The sequence below is a fragment of the Salmo salar genome, chromosome ssa23 (assembly GCF_905237065.1).
Source record: "Salmo salar chromosome ssa23, Ssal_v3.1, whole genome shotgun sequence".
NCBI lineage: Eukaryota > Metazoa > Chordata > Actinopteri > Salmoniformes > Salmonidae > Salmo > Salmo salar.
The window spans coordinates 46,372,055-46,389,220 of record NC_059464.1 but is presented as its reverse complement, the minus strand read 5'-3'; the positions used below and the strand labels follow the sequence as shown (position 1 = coordinate 46,389,220).

Here is a 17,166-nt window from a genome sequence, read left to right as displayed (position 1 = left end):
CCAGCCTACTGACCTGAACCAGACAGGATGTACTACATTACCAGCCTACTGACCTGAACCAGACATTATGTACTACATTAATAGCCTACTGACCTGAACCAGACATGATGTACTACATTACCAGCCTACTGACCTGAACCAGACATAATGTACTACATTACCAGCCTACTGACCTGAACCAGACATGATGTACTACATTACCAGCCTAATGTGTTACTGACCTGAACCAGACATAATGTACTACATTACCAGCCTACTGACCTGAACCGAACATGATGTAGTACATTACCAGGCTACTGACCTGAACCAGACATAATGTACTACATTACCAGCCTACTGACCTGAACCAGACATGATGTACTACATTACCAGCCTAATGTGTTACTGACCTGAACCAGACATAATGTTACTACATTACCAGCCTACTGACCTGAACCAGATATAATGTACTACATTACCAGCCTACTGACCTGAACCAGACAGGATGTACTACATTACCAGCCTACTGACCTGAACCAGACATGATGTACTACATTACCAGCCTAATGTGTTACTGACCTGAACCAGACATGGTGTACTACATTACCAGCCTACTGACCTGAACCAGACATAATGTACTACATTACCAGCCTACTGACCTGAACCAGACATAATGTACTACATTACCAGCCTACTGACCTGAACCAGACATAATGTACTACATTACCAGCCTACTGACCTGAACCAGACATAATGTACTACATTACCAGCCTACTGACCTGAACCAGACATAATGTACTACATTACCAGCCTACTGACCTGAACCAGACATGATGTACTACATTACCAGCCTACTGACCTGAACCAGACATGATGTACTACATTACCAGCCTACTGACCTGAACCAGACATGATGGACTACATTACCAGCCTACTGACCTGAACCAGACATAACGTACTATATTACCAACCTACTGACCTGAACCAGACATGATGTACTACATTACCAGCCTACTGACCTGAACCAGACATAATGTACTACATTACCAGCCTACTGACCTGAACCAGACATAATATACTACATTACCAGCCTACTGACCTGAACCAGACATGATGTACTACATTACCAGCCTACTGACCTGAACCAGACATAATGTACTACATTACCAGCCTACTGACCTGAACCAGACATTATGTACTACATTACCAGCCTAATGTGTTACTGACCTGAACCAGACATAATGTACTACATTACCAGCCTACTGACCTGAACCAGACATGATGTACTACATTACCAGCCTAATGTGTTACTGACCTGAACCAGACATAATGTACTACATTACCAGCCTACTGACCTTAACCAGACATGATGTACTACATTACCAGCCTACTGACCTGAACCAGACATGATGTACTACATTACCAGCCTACTGACCTGAACCAGATATAATGTACTACATTACCAGCCTACTGACCTGAACCAGACATAATATACTACATTACCAGCCTACTGACCTGAACCAGACATAATGTACTACATTACCAGTCTACTGACCTGAACCAGACATGATGTACTACATTACCAGCCTAATGTGTTACTGACCTGAACCAGACATAATGTACTACATTACCAGCCTACTGACCTGAACCAGACATTATGTACTACATTACCAGCCTACTGACCTGAACCAGACATAATGTACTACATTACCAGCCTACTGACCTGAACCAGATATGATGTACTACATTACCAGCCTAATGTGTTACTAACCTGAACCAGACATAATGTTACTACATTACCAGCCTACTGACCTGAACCAGACATAATGTACTACATTACCAGCCTACTGACCTGAACCAGACAGGATGTACTACATTACCAGCCTACTGACCTGAACCAGACATAATGTACTACATTACCAGCCTACTGACCTGAACCAGACATGATGTACTACATTACCAGCCTACTGACCTGAACCAGACATGATGTACTACATTACCAGCCTACTGACCTGAACCAGACATAATGTACTACATTACCAGCCTACTGACCTGAACCAGACATAATGTACTACATTACCAGCCTACTGACCTGAACCAGATATGATGTACTACATTACCAGCCTAATGTGTTACTAACCTGAACCAGACATAATGTTACTACATTACCAGCCTACTGACCTGAACCAGACATAATGTACTACATTACCAGCCTACTGACCTGAACCAGACATGATGTACTACATTACCAGCCTACTGACCTGAACCAGACATAATGTACTACATTACCAGCCTACTGACCTGAACCAGACATAATGTACTACATTACCAGCCTACTGACCTGAACCAGACATAATGTTACTACATTACCAGCCTACTGACCTGAACCAGACATAATGTACTACATTACCAGCCTACTGACCTGAACCAGACATGATGTACTACATTACCAGCCTACTGACCTGAACCAGACATGATGTACTACATTACCAGCCTACTGACCTGAACCAGACATAATGTACTACATTACCATCCTACTGACCTGAACCAGACATAATATACTACATTACCAGCCTACTGACCTGAACCAGACATAATGTACTACATTACCAGCCTACTGACCTGAACCAGACATGATGTACTACATTACCAGCCTAATGTGTTACTGACCTGAACCAGACATAATGTTACTACATTACCAGCCTACTGACCTGAACCAGACATAATGTACTACATTACCAGCCTACTGACCTGAACCAGACAGGATGTACTACATTACCAGCCTACTGACCTGAACCAGACATGATGTACTACATTACCAGCCTACTGTGTTACTGACCTGAACCAGACATGGTGTACTACATTACCAGCCTACTGACCTGAACCAGACATAATGTACTACATTACCAGCCTACTGACCTGAACCAGACATAATGTACTACATTACCAGCCTACTGACCTGAACCAGACATAATGTACTACATTCACAGCCTACTGACCTGAACCAGACATAATGTACTACATTACCAGCCTGCTGACCTGAACCAGACATAATGTACTACATTACCAGCCTACTGACCTGAACCAGACATGATGTACTACATTACCAGCCTAATGTGTTACTGACCTGAACCAGACATAATGTACTACATTACCAGCCTACTGACCTGAACCGAACATGATGTAGTACATTACCAGGCTACTGACCTGAACCAGACATAATGTACTACATTACCAGCCTACTGACCTGAACCAGACATGATGTACTACATTACCAGCCTAATGTGTTACTGACCTGAACCAGACATAATGTTACTACATTACCAGCCTACTGACATGAACCAGATATAATGTACTACATTACCAGCCTACTGACCTGAACCAGACAGGATGTACTACATTACCAGCCTACTGACCTGAACCAGACATGATGTACTACATTACCAGCCTAATGTGTTACTGACCTGAACCAGACATGGTGTACTACATTACCAGCCTACTGACCTGAACCAGACATAATGTACTACATTACCAGCCTACTGACCTGAACCAGACATAATGTACTACATTACCAGCCTACTGACCTGAACCAGACATAATGTACTACATTAACAGCCTACTGACCTGAACCAGACATGATGTACTATATTACCAGCCTACTGACCTGAACCAGACATAATGTACTACATTACCAGCCTACTGACCTGAACCAGACATAATGTACTACATTACCAGCCTACTGACCTGAACCAGACATAATGTACTACATTACCAGCCTACTGACCTGAACCAGACATAATGTACTACATTACCAGCCTACTGACCTGAACCAGACATAATGTACTACATTACCAGCCTACTGACCTGAACCAGACATGATGTACTACATTACCAGCCTACTGACCTGAACCAGACATGATGTACTACATTACCAGCCTACTGACCTGAACCAGACATAACGTACTATATTACCAACCTACTGACCTGAACCAGACATGATGTACTACATTACCAGCCTACTGACCTGAACCAGACATAATGTACTACATTACCAGCCTACTGACCTGAACCAGACATTATGTACTACATTACCAGCCTAATGTGTTACTGACCTTAACCAGACATAATGTACTACATTACCAGCCTACTGACCTGAACCAGACATGATGTACTACATTACCAGCCGACTGACCTGAACCAGACATAATGTACTACATTACCAGCCTACTGACCTGAACCAGACATGATGTACTACATTACCAGCCTACTGACCTGAACCCGACATAATGTACTACATTACCAGCCTACTGACCTGAACCAGACATAATATACTACATTACCAGCCTACTGACCTGAACCAGACATAATGTACTACATTACCAGCCTACTGACCTGAACCAGACATGATGTACTACATTACCAGCCTAATGTGTTACTGACCTGAACCAGACATAATGTACTACATTACCAGCCTACTGACCTGAACCAGACATTATGTACTACATTACCAGCCTACTGACCTGAACCAGACATAATGTACTACATTACCAGCCTACTGACCTGAACCAGACATGATGTACTACATTACCAGCCTAATGTGTTACTAACCTGAACCAGACATAATGTTACTACATTACCAGCCTACTGACCTGAACCAGACATTATGTACTACATTACCAGCCTACTGACCTGAACCAGACATGATGTACTACATTACCAGCCTACTGACCTGAACCAGACATGATGTACTACATTACCAGCCTAATGTGTTACTGACCTGAACCAGACATGGTGTACTACATTACCAGCCTACTGACCAGAACCAGACATAATGTACTACATTACCAGCCTACTGACCTGAACCAGACAGGATGTACTACATTACCAGCCTACTGACCTGAACCAGACATGATGTACTACATTACCAGCCTAATTGTCTGACCTGAACCAGACATAATGTACTACATTACCAGCCTACTGACCTGAACCAGACATGATGTACTACATTACCAGCCTACTGACCTGAACCAGACATAATGTACTACATTACCAGCCTACTGACCTGAACCAGACATAATGTACTACATTACCAGCCTACTGACCTGAACCAGACATAATGTACTACATTACCAGCCTACTGACCTGAACCAGACATAATGTACTACATTACCAGCCTACTGACCTGAACCAGACATGATGTACTACATTACCAGCCTACTGACCTGAACCAGACATAATGTACTACATTACCAGCCTACTGACCTGAACCAGACATGATGTACTACATTACCAGCCTACTGACCTGAACCAGACATAATGTACTACATTACCAGCCTACTGACCTGAACCAGACATAATGTACTACATTACCAGCCTAATGTGTTACTGACTTGAATCACTGAATCAGCCCTTTGTGTTTTACTGGTCTGAATCACTGAATCAGCCCTTTGTGTTTTACTGGTCTGAATCACTGAATCAGCCCTTTGTGTTTTACTGTTTGTATGTCACCAGTGTCAGCTGCCTTGCAAGCTAGTCACTCCATCCTCACACTGCCACAGAAGTGATATGGATGGAAGAGGAGAACCAACCAAGTCACTCCCTCCTCTAGTCACTCCCTCCTCTAGTCACGCCCTCCTCTAGTCACGCCCTCCTCTAGTCACGCCCTCCTCTAGTCACGCCCTCCCCTAGTCCTCTAGTGAACGCCCTCCCCTAGTCACGCCCTCCTCAAGTCACTCCCTCCTCTAGTCACTCCCTCCTCTAGTCCCGCCCTCCTCTAGTCCCGCCCTCCTCTAGTCACGCCCTCCTCTAGCCACGCCCTCCTCTAGCCACGCCCTCCTCACACTGGGTTGGTTTTCCAGATGTTTTTTGCTATGGCGATGTACTACTTACTGTATGTTTGGAAACCTACATAATAGAGATATTTTCTAGATTGTTGTTACAAATCTGTTAAATCTTGGTCCAGTTTCCAGACCAGATTCAGTCACATTAGACATCCTGCCTTGTTTTTGCCCACACACACTCTGGTTTGCTGCACCCTGAGTGATCGCCCTCACTGATTGCCTCCTGCATGCCTACCTGTCATCCTATCCCCGCCCCCCTGCCCCTCACCTGCAGGACCTCAATCTCTCGTATGAGCAGCAGAGAGAAGATCTGCCTCCACGAGAGAGAGAAGCACCCTCCCCCCGCCCTGACCAGCAGCCCAGCCGAAGAAGAAGAGGAGGAGGGAGGACAGAGCCAGCCTGGGACGCAGGGACAGGGCCAGCCTGGGACGCAGGGACAGGGCCAGCCTGGGACGCAGGGGACGCAGGGACAGCCTGGGACGCAGGGACAGGGCCAGCCTGGGACGCAGGGGACGACAGGGCAAGGCCTCCAGCAGCTCCAGTTCAGAAGAGGAGGATGACGAATCTGAGAGCGATGCTGAATCAGGTAAGCGACTGAGTTTGCTTTCCAAGAGGCCCCCTATCCCCTATATAGTGCACTACTTTTGACCAGTACCCATAGCACCCTATTCCCTATATAGTGCGCTACTTTTGACCAGGGCCCTGAGAGATACTCTGAAGATTTATAAAGCAGAGTTTTTTTGGGGGGGTCGATTCAGGAAGTAAACTGAAATTCTAATACTTGCTTATTATCACCAAGCATTTGAAGGAAAGGCAGTTATGATTTAATGGTATTGATTCCATACCCTTGATGTTCTGGTACAGATGCTGTTCTTGTTGTTTTGATGGTCCCAGTCACATGGACTGACTGATCGGTTGTGTTGTTCTTGCAGAGAAAGCCAAAAACCGAGAGATCATCAACAACTTGAACAACAAACGCAACAACTCCTCCACCCACGCTACCTCCACGGCAACAAGCACTTCAGGAGACCCGGCCAAAAAGGTACGACACAGTTTTTCTATTGCAGTTTGAACAACAACAAAATGCTCTTTAGGAGAGCTAGGAGATTGTAGCTCCTCATAATTGAATCGACTAAGACAGGTTTTTAAACAAGCTCAGATTAAAAACCTCTCTCTGCTATTGAATTCTGCTTGACCTGTGAACTCCTGAGAAATTGCCTTTTAATATCTCTCTGGGAAGGCAGTTGATTTGAGTCGATTTGATTCCTTGCCCAAGTGATGAGATTACTCAGAAAGTTAAATCTCTCTCTTTCTGTTGTGTAAGTAGCAGGACCCAGGGAAGCCCCCAGCCCCCGAAGTGGCCCCTAGCTCGGCCCCTGGAGCGGCCCCTGGCTCCTGGAGGACCTCTCTTCGTAAGGCAGGCAGCTCTGTGACCCTGGGTCCTTCAGGGGCCAACGACCCCAGCCAGGAGTCCACCCGCGGGGCCCCTGAGTCTGGCCTGGGCCTAGGGATGACCCGCTCTGCCTCCAGCCCACGCCTCAGCACCAACACCACCACCACAGACACCAAGGTAGAGAAATCATTGTTATTGATGTCATTGACTTTGTTTACATGTTTAAACTAGTTGTTTATCCTTGATTCCTCACATCTTCTGTCCTCGTTTCCTTCTCAAAACGTCCTCTGATGTATTTTGAGAAGTAGGCGAGGAAAGAAGACACGAGGAATCAAGGAAAGACAACTGAGATTCACCAATAGGCTCAAAGAGTGCCCACTCAGCAACCTCCAATACACTACTGTCCTCTTAGACTGGACCAACTACATCAGCACCTCTAATACACTACTGTTCTCTTAGACTATACCAACTACATCAGTACTGTTCTCTTAGACTGGACCAACTACATCAGTACTGTTCTCTTAGACTGGACCAACTACATCAGTACTGTTCTCTTAGACTGGACCAACTACATCAGTACTGTCCTCTTAGACTGGACCAACTACATCAGTACTGTTCTCTTAGACTGGACCAACTACATCAGCACCTCTAATACACTACTGTTCTCTTAGACTGGACCAACTACATCAGCACCTCTAATACACTACTGTTCTCTTAGACTGGACCAACTACATCAGTACTGTTCTCTTAGACTGGACCAACTACATCAGTACTGTCCTCTTAGACTGGACCAACTACATCAGCACCTCTAATACACTACTGTTCTCTTAGACTATACCAACTACATCAGTACTGTCCTCTTAGACTGGACCAACTACATCAGTACCGTCCTCTTAGACTGGACCAACTACATCAGTACCGCCCTCTTAGACTGGACCAACTACATCACTACTGTCCTGTTAGACTGGACCAACTACATCAGTACTGTCCTCTTAGACTGCACCAACTACATCAGTACCTCTAATACACTACTGTTCTCTTAGACTATACCAACTACATCAGTACTGTCCTCTTAGACTGCACCAACTACATCACTACTGTCCTCTTAGACTGGACCAACTACATCACTACTGTCCTGTTAGACTGGACCAACTACATCAGTACCGTCCTCTTAGACTGCACCAACTACATCAGTACTGTTCTCTTAGACTGGACCAACTACATCACTACCGTCCTCTTAGACTGGACCAACTACATCAGTACTGTCCTCTTAGACTGGACCAACTACATCAGTACCGTCCTCTTAGACTGCACCAACTACATCAGTACTGTTCTCTTAGACTGGACCAACTACATCACTACTGTCCTGTTAGACTGGACCAACTACATCAGTACTGTTCTCTTAGACTGGACCAACTACATCAGTACCGTCCTCTTAGACTGCACCAACTACATCAGTACCGTCCTCTTAGACTGGACCAACTACATCAGTACCGTCCTCTTAGACTGGACCAACTACATCAGTACTGTCCTCTTAGACTGGACCAACTACATCAGTACTGTCCTGTTAGACTGGACCAACTACATCACTACTGTCCTCTTAGACTGGACCAACTACATCAGTACTGTCCTGTTAGACTGGACCAACTACATCAGTACCGTCCTCTTAGACTGGACCAACTACATCAGTACTGTTCTCTTAGACTGGACCAACTACATCAGTACCGTCCTCTTAGACTGGACCAACTACATCAGTACCGTCCTCTTAGACTGGACCAACTACATCAGTACTGTCCTCTTAGACTGGACCAACTACATAGCCTTGTATTTTCAGGAACCCAGGACTGCCAGAGTGAACCCCAGTCCAACGAGACGTCTCTTCAGTATGCCAGACACCAACCCAGACAGCAGTAGCAGGTGGGCTCAGCTTGCCTCACATGATGCTGTCACGTACCACAGTATGGAGTGGCAGTGAAAGGCTGCTCATCAGCTTCACTGTGTGTTTGTGTGAGGAAAGATAAACCGGTTTTGAGCTTCACTGCATCACCACCGTTCCTCTCTCACTCTCTCTCACCCTCCCTCTATCTCCCACCCTCCTCTCTCTCACTCACCCAACATCCCCCTCTCTCTCTCTCACCCTCCCTCCCTCCCTCTCTCACCCACCCTCCCTCCCTCCCTCTCTCACCCACCCTCCCTCTCTCTCACCCACCCTCCCTCTCTCTCACCCACCCTCCCTCTCTCACCCACCCACCCTCCCTCCCTCTCTCTCTCCCTCTCACCCTCCCTCTCACCCACCCTTCCTCCCTCTCTCACCCACCCTCCCTCTCTCTCACCCACCCTCCCTCTCTCTCACCCACCCACCCTCCCTCCCTCTCTCACCCACCCACCCTCCCTCCCTCTCTCTCTCTCTCACCCACCCTCCCTCTCTCTCACCCACCCTCCCTCTCTCTCTCTCTCTCTCTCTCTCACCCACCCTCCCTCTCTCTCTCTCTCTCTCTCTCACCCACCATCCCTCTCTCTCACCCACCCACCCTCCCTCTCTCTCTCTCACCCACCCACCCTCCCTCTCTCTCTCTCACCCTCCCTCCCTCCCTCTCTCACCCTCCCTCTCTCACCCTCCCTCTCCTCCCTCCCTCCCTCCCTCCCTCCCTCCTCCCTCCCTCCCTCCCTCCTCCCTCCCTCCCTCCCTCCCTCCCTCCCTCCCTCCCTCCCTCCCTCTCTCTCTCTCTCTCTCTCTCTCCCCCCTCCCTCTCTCTCTCTCACCCACCCACCCTCCCTCCCTCTCTCTCTCTCTCTCTCTCTCTCTCACCCACCCTCCCTCCCTCTCTCTCTATCTCTCACCCACCCTCCCTCTCTCTCACCCACCCTCCCTCCCTCTCTCTCACCATCCCTCCCTCTCTCTCACCCTCCCTCCCTCCCTCCCTCTCTCTCTCTCTCTCTCTCTCTCTCTCTCTCCCCACCCACCCTCTCTCTCTCTCTCTCTCTCTCTCTCTCACCCTCCCTCTCTCTCTCTATCTCTCTCCAACCCTCCCCCGCCTCTCTCCCTCAGCTGGCTGAGTCGTAGCTCCTCTTACACCCGACGCCTCAATAGTACTGGAAGTGATCTTAGCAGCTCCACCCCCTCCTTGCCTCTCAGGTATGTCCTGCAGCCTTGGTTCCTCTCAGGTATGTCCTACAGCCTTGGTTCCTCTCAGGTATGTCCTGCAGCCTTGGTTCCTCTCAGGTATGTCCTACAGCCTTGGTTCCTCTCAGGTATGTCCTGCAGCCTTGGTTCCTCTCAGGTATGTCCTGCAGCCTTGGTTCCTCTCAGGTATGTCCTACAGCCTTGGTTCCTCTCAGGTATGTCCTGCAGCCTTGGTTCCTCTCAGGTATGTCCTGCAGCCTTGGTTCCTCTCAGGTATGTCCTGCAGCCTTGGTTCCTCTCAGGTATGTCCTGCAGCCTTGGTTCCTCTCAGGTATGTCCTACAGCCTTGGTTCCTCTCAGGTATGTCCTACAGCCTTGGTTCCTCTCAGGTATGTCCTGCAGCCTTGGTTCCTCTCAGGTATGTCCTGCAGCCTTGGTTCCTCTCAGGTATGTCCTACAGCCTTGGTTCCTCTCAGGTATGTCCTACAGCCTTGGTTCCTCTCAGGTATGTCCTACAGCCTTGGCTCTGCTCATTGGTGTGTTTGTCCACTCTTAGGGCTTCTGGTTGAATGTAGTTAGAAAACACAGTGTGATGTTCCCACTCTCTTCCATACACTCTTCTTCCATACACTCTTCTTCTGTGTTTGATATTACACTGCTGGATGCATTGTCTCTGAGTATGTTGTCTCTGAGTATGTTGTCTCTGAGTATGTTGTCTTTATTTAACCAGCTTGTCCCATTATTCGTCCTAGTCAGGCATCCAAACTGAACTGTAAAAAAGTAGTGGCCAAAAACAGACCTCTGTTACAAGGGAGACCTAGCCATAGCCACTGTTTATGTGGCTGTAGTACAGAATATGCTGTAGATATTATGGTCAATAAGTCTGGTTGGTATTCCCAGCTCATCCTATGGACGCAAACCGGATGACCCCACGGGGACAGGAAGTAGCTCCTCTGCTGGACTCAGTCGACTCAACATCCTGGTGGCCCAGAGGTGGGTGTGATAATGGAACGGTCCTTAATTCCTTTTAGAGCAAACGACACAGCAGCCCTGCCACTTGGTTTGCTATAAAGCTGAGGTGTGGGGCTGGAGAAATCTAACCACTCTCAAAGTCATAGTTATGGATTCCCGGACTAAATATTTATTCCTCTCTCTCTCTCTCTCTCTCTCTCTCTCTCTCTCTCCTCTCTACCCTTTCTCTCTCCCCCTACCCTCTCTCTCCCCTTAATCTCTCTCTCCCCTCTCTATCCCTCTATTTCAGACTGGCTCAGGAGCAGGCAGAGAAGAAGGAGAAGGAGCAGGGTTCTGTCACCACCACCTCCATCTCTGTCACCACGATGACCGGCGGGGGCAGCGATCTGGAGACAAAGCAGAGGCGCAAGTGAGTCTTTTTCACCATGACGGCAACGATGTTTCAGCGATGTTCCAGCGTTTAGAGTTTACAGAGCCTATTTGTTTTCTAGATGTTTGAACTTTCACCTTTAAACACAGTGGCGTGCCAAGGGTGTGAGGCTGCAATTGTAGTTGAGTGTTGTTGATGTGATTAAATGTAGTTGAAGGTTATGTGCCAGAGTGGTGTAGTGGTCTACTAAGCCGACTCTGGATCATGCACAGTCACCTGGGACGCTGATCTGTGACCTTTCAATTCTGTCAATTCCCCTCTTACCTTTCTCTCCTCTTATCTTTCTCCCTCTTACCGTTCTCCCCTCTTACCTTGCTCCTTCTTACGTTTCTCCTTCTTATCTTTCTCCCTCTTACCTTTCTCCTTCTTATCTTTCTCCCCTCTTACCTTTCTCCTTCTTACGTTTCTCCTTCTTATCTTTCTCCCTCTTACCTTTCTCCTTCTTATCTTTCTCCCCTCTTACCTTTCTCCTTCTTATGTTTCTCCCCTCTTATCTTTCTCCCTCTTACCTTTCTCCCCTCTTACCTTTCTCCCTCTTATCTTGCTCCTTCTTACCTTTCTCCCCTCTTACCTTTCTCCCTCTTACCTTGCTCCTTCTTACCTTTCTCCCCTCTTACCTTTCTCCCTCGTGTCTTTCTCCCCTCGTGTCTTTCTCCCCTCGTGTCTTTCTCCCCTCGTGTCTTTCTCCCCTCTTGTCTTTCTCCCCTCTTGTCTTTCTCCCCTCTTGTCTTTCTCCCCTCTTGTCTTTCTCCCCTCTTGTCTTTCTCCCCTCTTGTCTTTCTCCCCTCTTGTCTTTCTCCCCTCTTGTCTTTCTCCCCTCTTGTCTTTCTCCCCTCTTGTCTTTCTCCCCTCTTGTCTTTCTCCCCTCTTGTCTTTCTCCCCTCTTGTCTTTCTCCCCTCTTGTCTTTCTCCCCTCTTACCTTTCTCCCTCTTACCTTTCTCTCTCTTACCTTTCTCCTTCTTATCTTTGTCCTTCTTACGTTTCTCACTTTTACGTTTCTCCCTCTTGCCTTTCTCCCCTCTTACCTTTCTCCCTCTTACCTTTCTCCTTCTTACCTTTCTCCCTCTTACCTTTCTCCCCTCTTACCTTTCTCCTTCTTATCTTTCTCCCCTCTTACCTTTCTCCTTCTTATCTTTCTCCCCTCTTGTCTTTCTCCCTCTTGTCTTTCTCCCTCTTACCTTTCTCCTTCTTATCTTTCTCCCTCTTATCTTTCTCCCTCTTACCTTTCTCCCTCTTACCTTTCTCCTTCTTATCTTTCTCCCCTCTTACCTTTCTCCTTCTTATCTTTCTCCCCTCTTACCTTTCTCCTTCTTATGTTTCTCCCCTCTTGTCTTTCTCCCTCTTGTCTTTCTCCCTCTTGTCTTTCTCCCTCTTGTCTTTCTCCTTCTTATCTTTCTCCCTCTTACCTTTCTCCCTCTTACCTTTCTCCTTCGTATCTTTCTCCCCTCTTACCTTTCTCCCTCTTACCTTACTCCCTCTTACCTTTCTCCCCTCTTGTCTTTCTCCCCTCTTGTCTTTCTCCCCTCTTGTCTTTCTCCCCTCTTGTCTTTCTCCCCTCTTGCCTTTCTCCCCTCTTGTCTTTCTCCCTCTTGTCTTTCTCCCTCTTACCTTTCTCCTTCTTATCTTTGTCCTTCTTACGTTTCTCACTTTTACGTTTCTCCCTCTTGCCTTTCTCCCCTCTTACCTTTCTCCCTCTTACCTTTCTCTCTCTTACCTTTCTCCTTCTTATCTTTGTCCTTCTTGCCTTTCTCCCCTCTTACCTTTCTTACCTTTCTCCTTCTTATCTTTCCTACTGTCTATATCTATGTAGCTAAATATGAGTTAAATGTAGGCAAATGTTGATAAATGTAGTTATATAATTTGTGTTCCCTGGTCCAGATCCTACCTGACCCTGGTGCTTGATGTCTAAATCATTTCATGATAATGTTATGGGTAATGTAATAAATAATGTTTTGTGTTTCCCCGGTCCAGGTCCTACTTGACCCCGGTACGTGATGAGGAGGCTGAGGCTCAGAGGAAGGCTCGCTCCAGACACGCCAGACAGTCACGACGATCCACTCAGGTCAGATATATCCAGACAGGAAATACACAGCATTTTCCCCCTTCTTCGCCTTCTCTCCTTCATCTGATCTGAGAAAGCCAGTCCAATGAGCTTCCTTTCACCATATTGTTTTCACCTGATAAGTCTTCTCCAATCAGTGAAAGAGAGAAGAGATTTCTAAGCAAATGAGATGGAACAATCCAGTAGATTGGCAGGCATTGTGATTTGTCTGTCTGACAAGGACATGACTAAAACCTCCTGTCTGTTGTCCAATCAGGGGGTGACACTCACAGACCTGAAGGAAGCTGAGAAGACAATGAAGACAGCACAGACGGACGAAGGGAGAGACAAGGCCATGAAGACAGCACAGACGGACGAAGGGAGAGACAAGGCCATGAAGACAGCACAGACGGACGAAGGGAGAGACAAGGCCATGAAGACAGCACAGACGGACGAAGGGAGAGACAAGGCCATGAAGACAGCACAGACGGACAAAGGGAGAGAGAAGGCAAGGAAAGAGGAGGAGGAGGAGAAGGAAGAGGCCAATAAGAAGAAAGCAGAAGAGGGGGTGAGAGCAGTATTTAACCCCTACACACTACACCCTGCACCCTAGAGCAGCAGTATTTAACTCCTACACCCTAGCCCCTACACCCTAGAGCAGCAGTATTTAACTCCTACACCCTAGCCCCTACACTCTAGAGCAGCGGTATTTAACCCCTACACCCTAGAGCAGCGGTATTTAACCCCTACACCCTAGAGCAGCGGTATTTAACCCCTACACCCTAGCCCCTACACCCTAGAGCAGCGGTATTTAACTCCTACACCCTAGCCCCTACACTCTAGAGCAGCGGTATTTAACTCCTACACCCTAGCCCCTACACCCTAGAGCAGCGGTATTTAACTCCTACACCCTAGAGCAGCAGTATTTAACTCCTACACCCTAGAGCAGCAGTATTTAACTCCTACACCCTAGCCCCTACACCCTAGAGCAGCGGTATTTAACCCCTACACCCTAGCCCCTACACTCTAGAGCAGCGGTATTTAACCCCTACACCCTAGCACCTACACCCTAGAGCAGCGGTATTTAACCCCTACACACTAGAGCAGCGGTATTTAACTCCTACACCCTAGCCCCTACACTCTAGAGCAGCGGTATTTAACCCCTACACCCTAGCACCTACACCCTAGAGCAGCAGTATTTAACCCCTACACCCTAGCCCCTACACCCTAGAGCAGCGGTATTTAACACCTACACCCTAGCCCCTACACTCTAGAGCAGCGGTATTTAACTCCTACACCCTAGCCCCTACACTCTAGAGCAGCAGTATTTAACCCCTACACCCTAGCCCCTACACCCTAGAGCAGCAGTATTTAACTCCTACACCCTAGCCCCTACACCCTAGAGCAGCAGTATTTAACTCCTACACCCTAGCACCTACACCCTAGAGCAGCGGTATTTAACCCCTACACCCTAGAGCAGCAGTATTTAACTCCTACACCCTAGCCCCTACACCCTAGAGCAGCGGTATTTAACCCCTACACCCTAGAGCAGCGGTATTTAACCCCTACACCCTAGAGCAGCAGTATTTAACTCCTACACCCTAGCCCCTACACCCTAGAGCAGCGGTATTTAACTCCTACACCCTAGAGCAGCAGTATTTAACCCCTACACCCTAGAGCAGCAGTATTTAACTCTTACACCCTAGCCCCTACACCCTAGAGCAGCGGTATTTAACTCCTACACCCTAGAGCAGCAGTATTTAACCCCTACACCCTAGAGCAGCAGTATTTAACTCCTACACCCTAGCCCCTACACTCTAGAGCAGCGGTATTTAACCCCTACACCCTAGCACCTACACCCTAGAGCAGCAGTATTTAACCCCTACACCCTAGCCCCTACACCCTAGAGCAGCGGTATTTAACCCCTACACCCTAGAGCAGCAGTATTTAACTCCTACACCCTAGCCCCTACACCCTAGAGCAGCGGTATTTAACTCCTACACCCTAGAGCAGCAGTATTTAACCCCTACACCCTAGAGCAGCAGTATTTAACTCCTACACCCTAGCCCCTACACCCTAGAGCAGCGGTATTTAACCCCTACACCCTAGCCCCTACACCCTAGAGCAGCAGTATTTAACCCCTACACCCTAGCCCCTACACCCTAGAGCAGCAGTATTTAACTCCTACACCCTAGCCCCTACACCCTAGAGCAGCGGTATTTAACCCCTACACCCTAGAGCAGCGGTATTTAACCCCTACACCCTAGCCCCTACACCCTAGAGCAGCGGTATTTAACTCCTACACCCTAGCACTCACCCTAGAGCAGCGGTATTTAACCCCTACACCCTAGAGCAGCAGTATTTAACTCCTACACCCTAGCCCCTACACCCTAGAGCAGCGGTATTTAACCCCTACACCCTAGAGCAGCGGTATTTAACCCCTACACCCTAGAGCAGCAGTATTTAACTCCTACACCCTAGCCCCTACACCCTAGAGCAGCGGTATTTAACCCCTACACCCTAGAGCAGCAGTATTTAACCCCTACACCCTAGAGCAGCAGTATTTAACTCCTACACCCTAGCCCCTACACTCTAGAGCAGCGGTATTTAACCCCTACACCCTAGCACCTACACCCTAGAGCAGCAGTATTTAACCCCTACACCCTAGCACCTACACCCTAGAGCAGCGGTATTTAACCCCTACACACTAGAGCAGCGGTATTTAACTCCTACACCCTAGCCCCTACACTCTAGAGCAGCGGTATTTAACCCCTACACCCTAGCACCTACACCCTAGAGCAGCAGTATTTAACCCCTACACCCTAGCCCCTACACCCTAGAGCAGCAGTATTTAACACCTACACCCTAGCCCCTACACTCTAGAGCAGCGGTATTTAACTCCTACACCCTAGCCCCTACAATCTAGAGCAGCGGTATTTAACCCCTACACCCTAGCCCCTACACCCTAGAGCAGCAGTATTTAACTCCTACACCCTAGCCCCTACACCCTAGAGCAGCAGTATTTAACTCCTACACCCTAGCACCTACACCCTAGAGCAGCGGTATTTAACCCCTACACCCTAGAGCAGCAGTATTTAACTCCTACACCCTAGCCCCTACACCCTAGAGCAGCGGTATTTAACCCCTACACCCTAGAGCAGCGGTATTTAACCCCTACACCCTAGAGCAGCAGTATTTAACCCCTACACCCTAGAGCAGCGGTATTTAACCCCTACACCCTAGCACCTACACCCTAGAGCAGCGGTATTTAACCCCTACACCCTAGAGCAGCAGTATTTAACTCCTACACCCTAGCCCCTACACCCTAGAGCAGCGGTATTTAACCCCTACACCCTAGAGCAGCAGTATTTAACCCCTACACCCTA

The 17,166-nt window shown here is 47.8% G+C and overlaps 1 protein-coding gene across 1 annotated transcript in view; it reads left to right on the top strand.

Annotated features, from left to right (window-relative positions):
- Positions 1-17,166, top strand: part of LOC106584787 (protein phosphatase 1 regulatory subunit 12A) — a 63,959-nt gene that overhangs the window by 31,403 nt on the left and 15,390 nt on the right. The window contains exons 8-16 of the mRNA XM_045706202.1: positions 6,094-6,374; positions 6,752-6,861; positions 7,147-7,389; positions 9,047-9,129; positions 10,262-10,348; positions 11,237-11,329; positions 11,598-11,717; positions 13,711-13,801; positions 14,058-14,348. Coding sequence (XP_045562158.1) covers positions 6,094-6,374; positions 6,752-6,861; positions 7,147-7,389; positions 9,047-9,129; positions 10,262-10,348; positions 11,237-11,329; positions 11,598-11,717; positions 13,711-13,801; positions 14,058-14,348 — 1,399 coding nt within the window. The remainder of the gene's footprint in view (positions 1-6,093; positions 6,375-6,751; positions 6,862-7,146; positions 7,390-9,046; positions 9,130-10,261; positions 10,349-11,236; positions 11,330-11,597; positions 11,718-13,710; positions 13,802-14,057; positions 14,349-17,166) is intronic.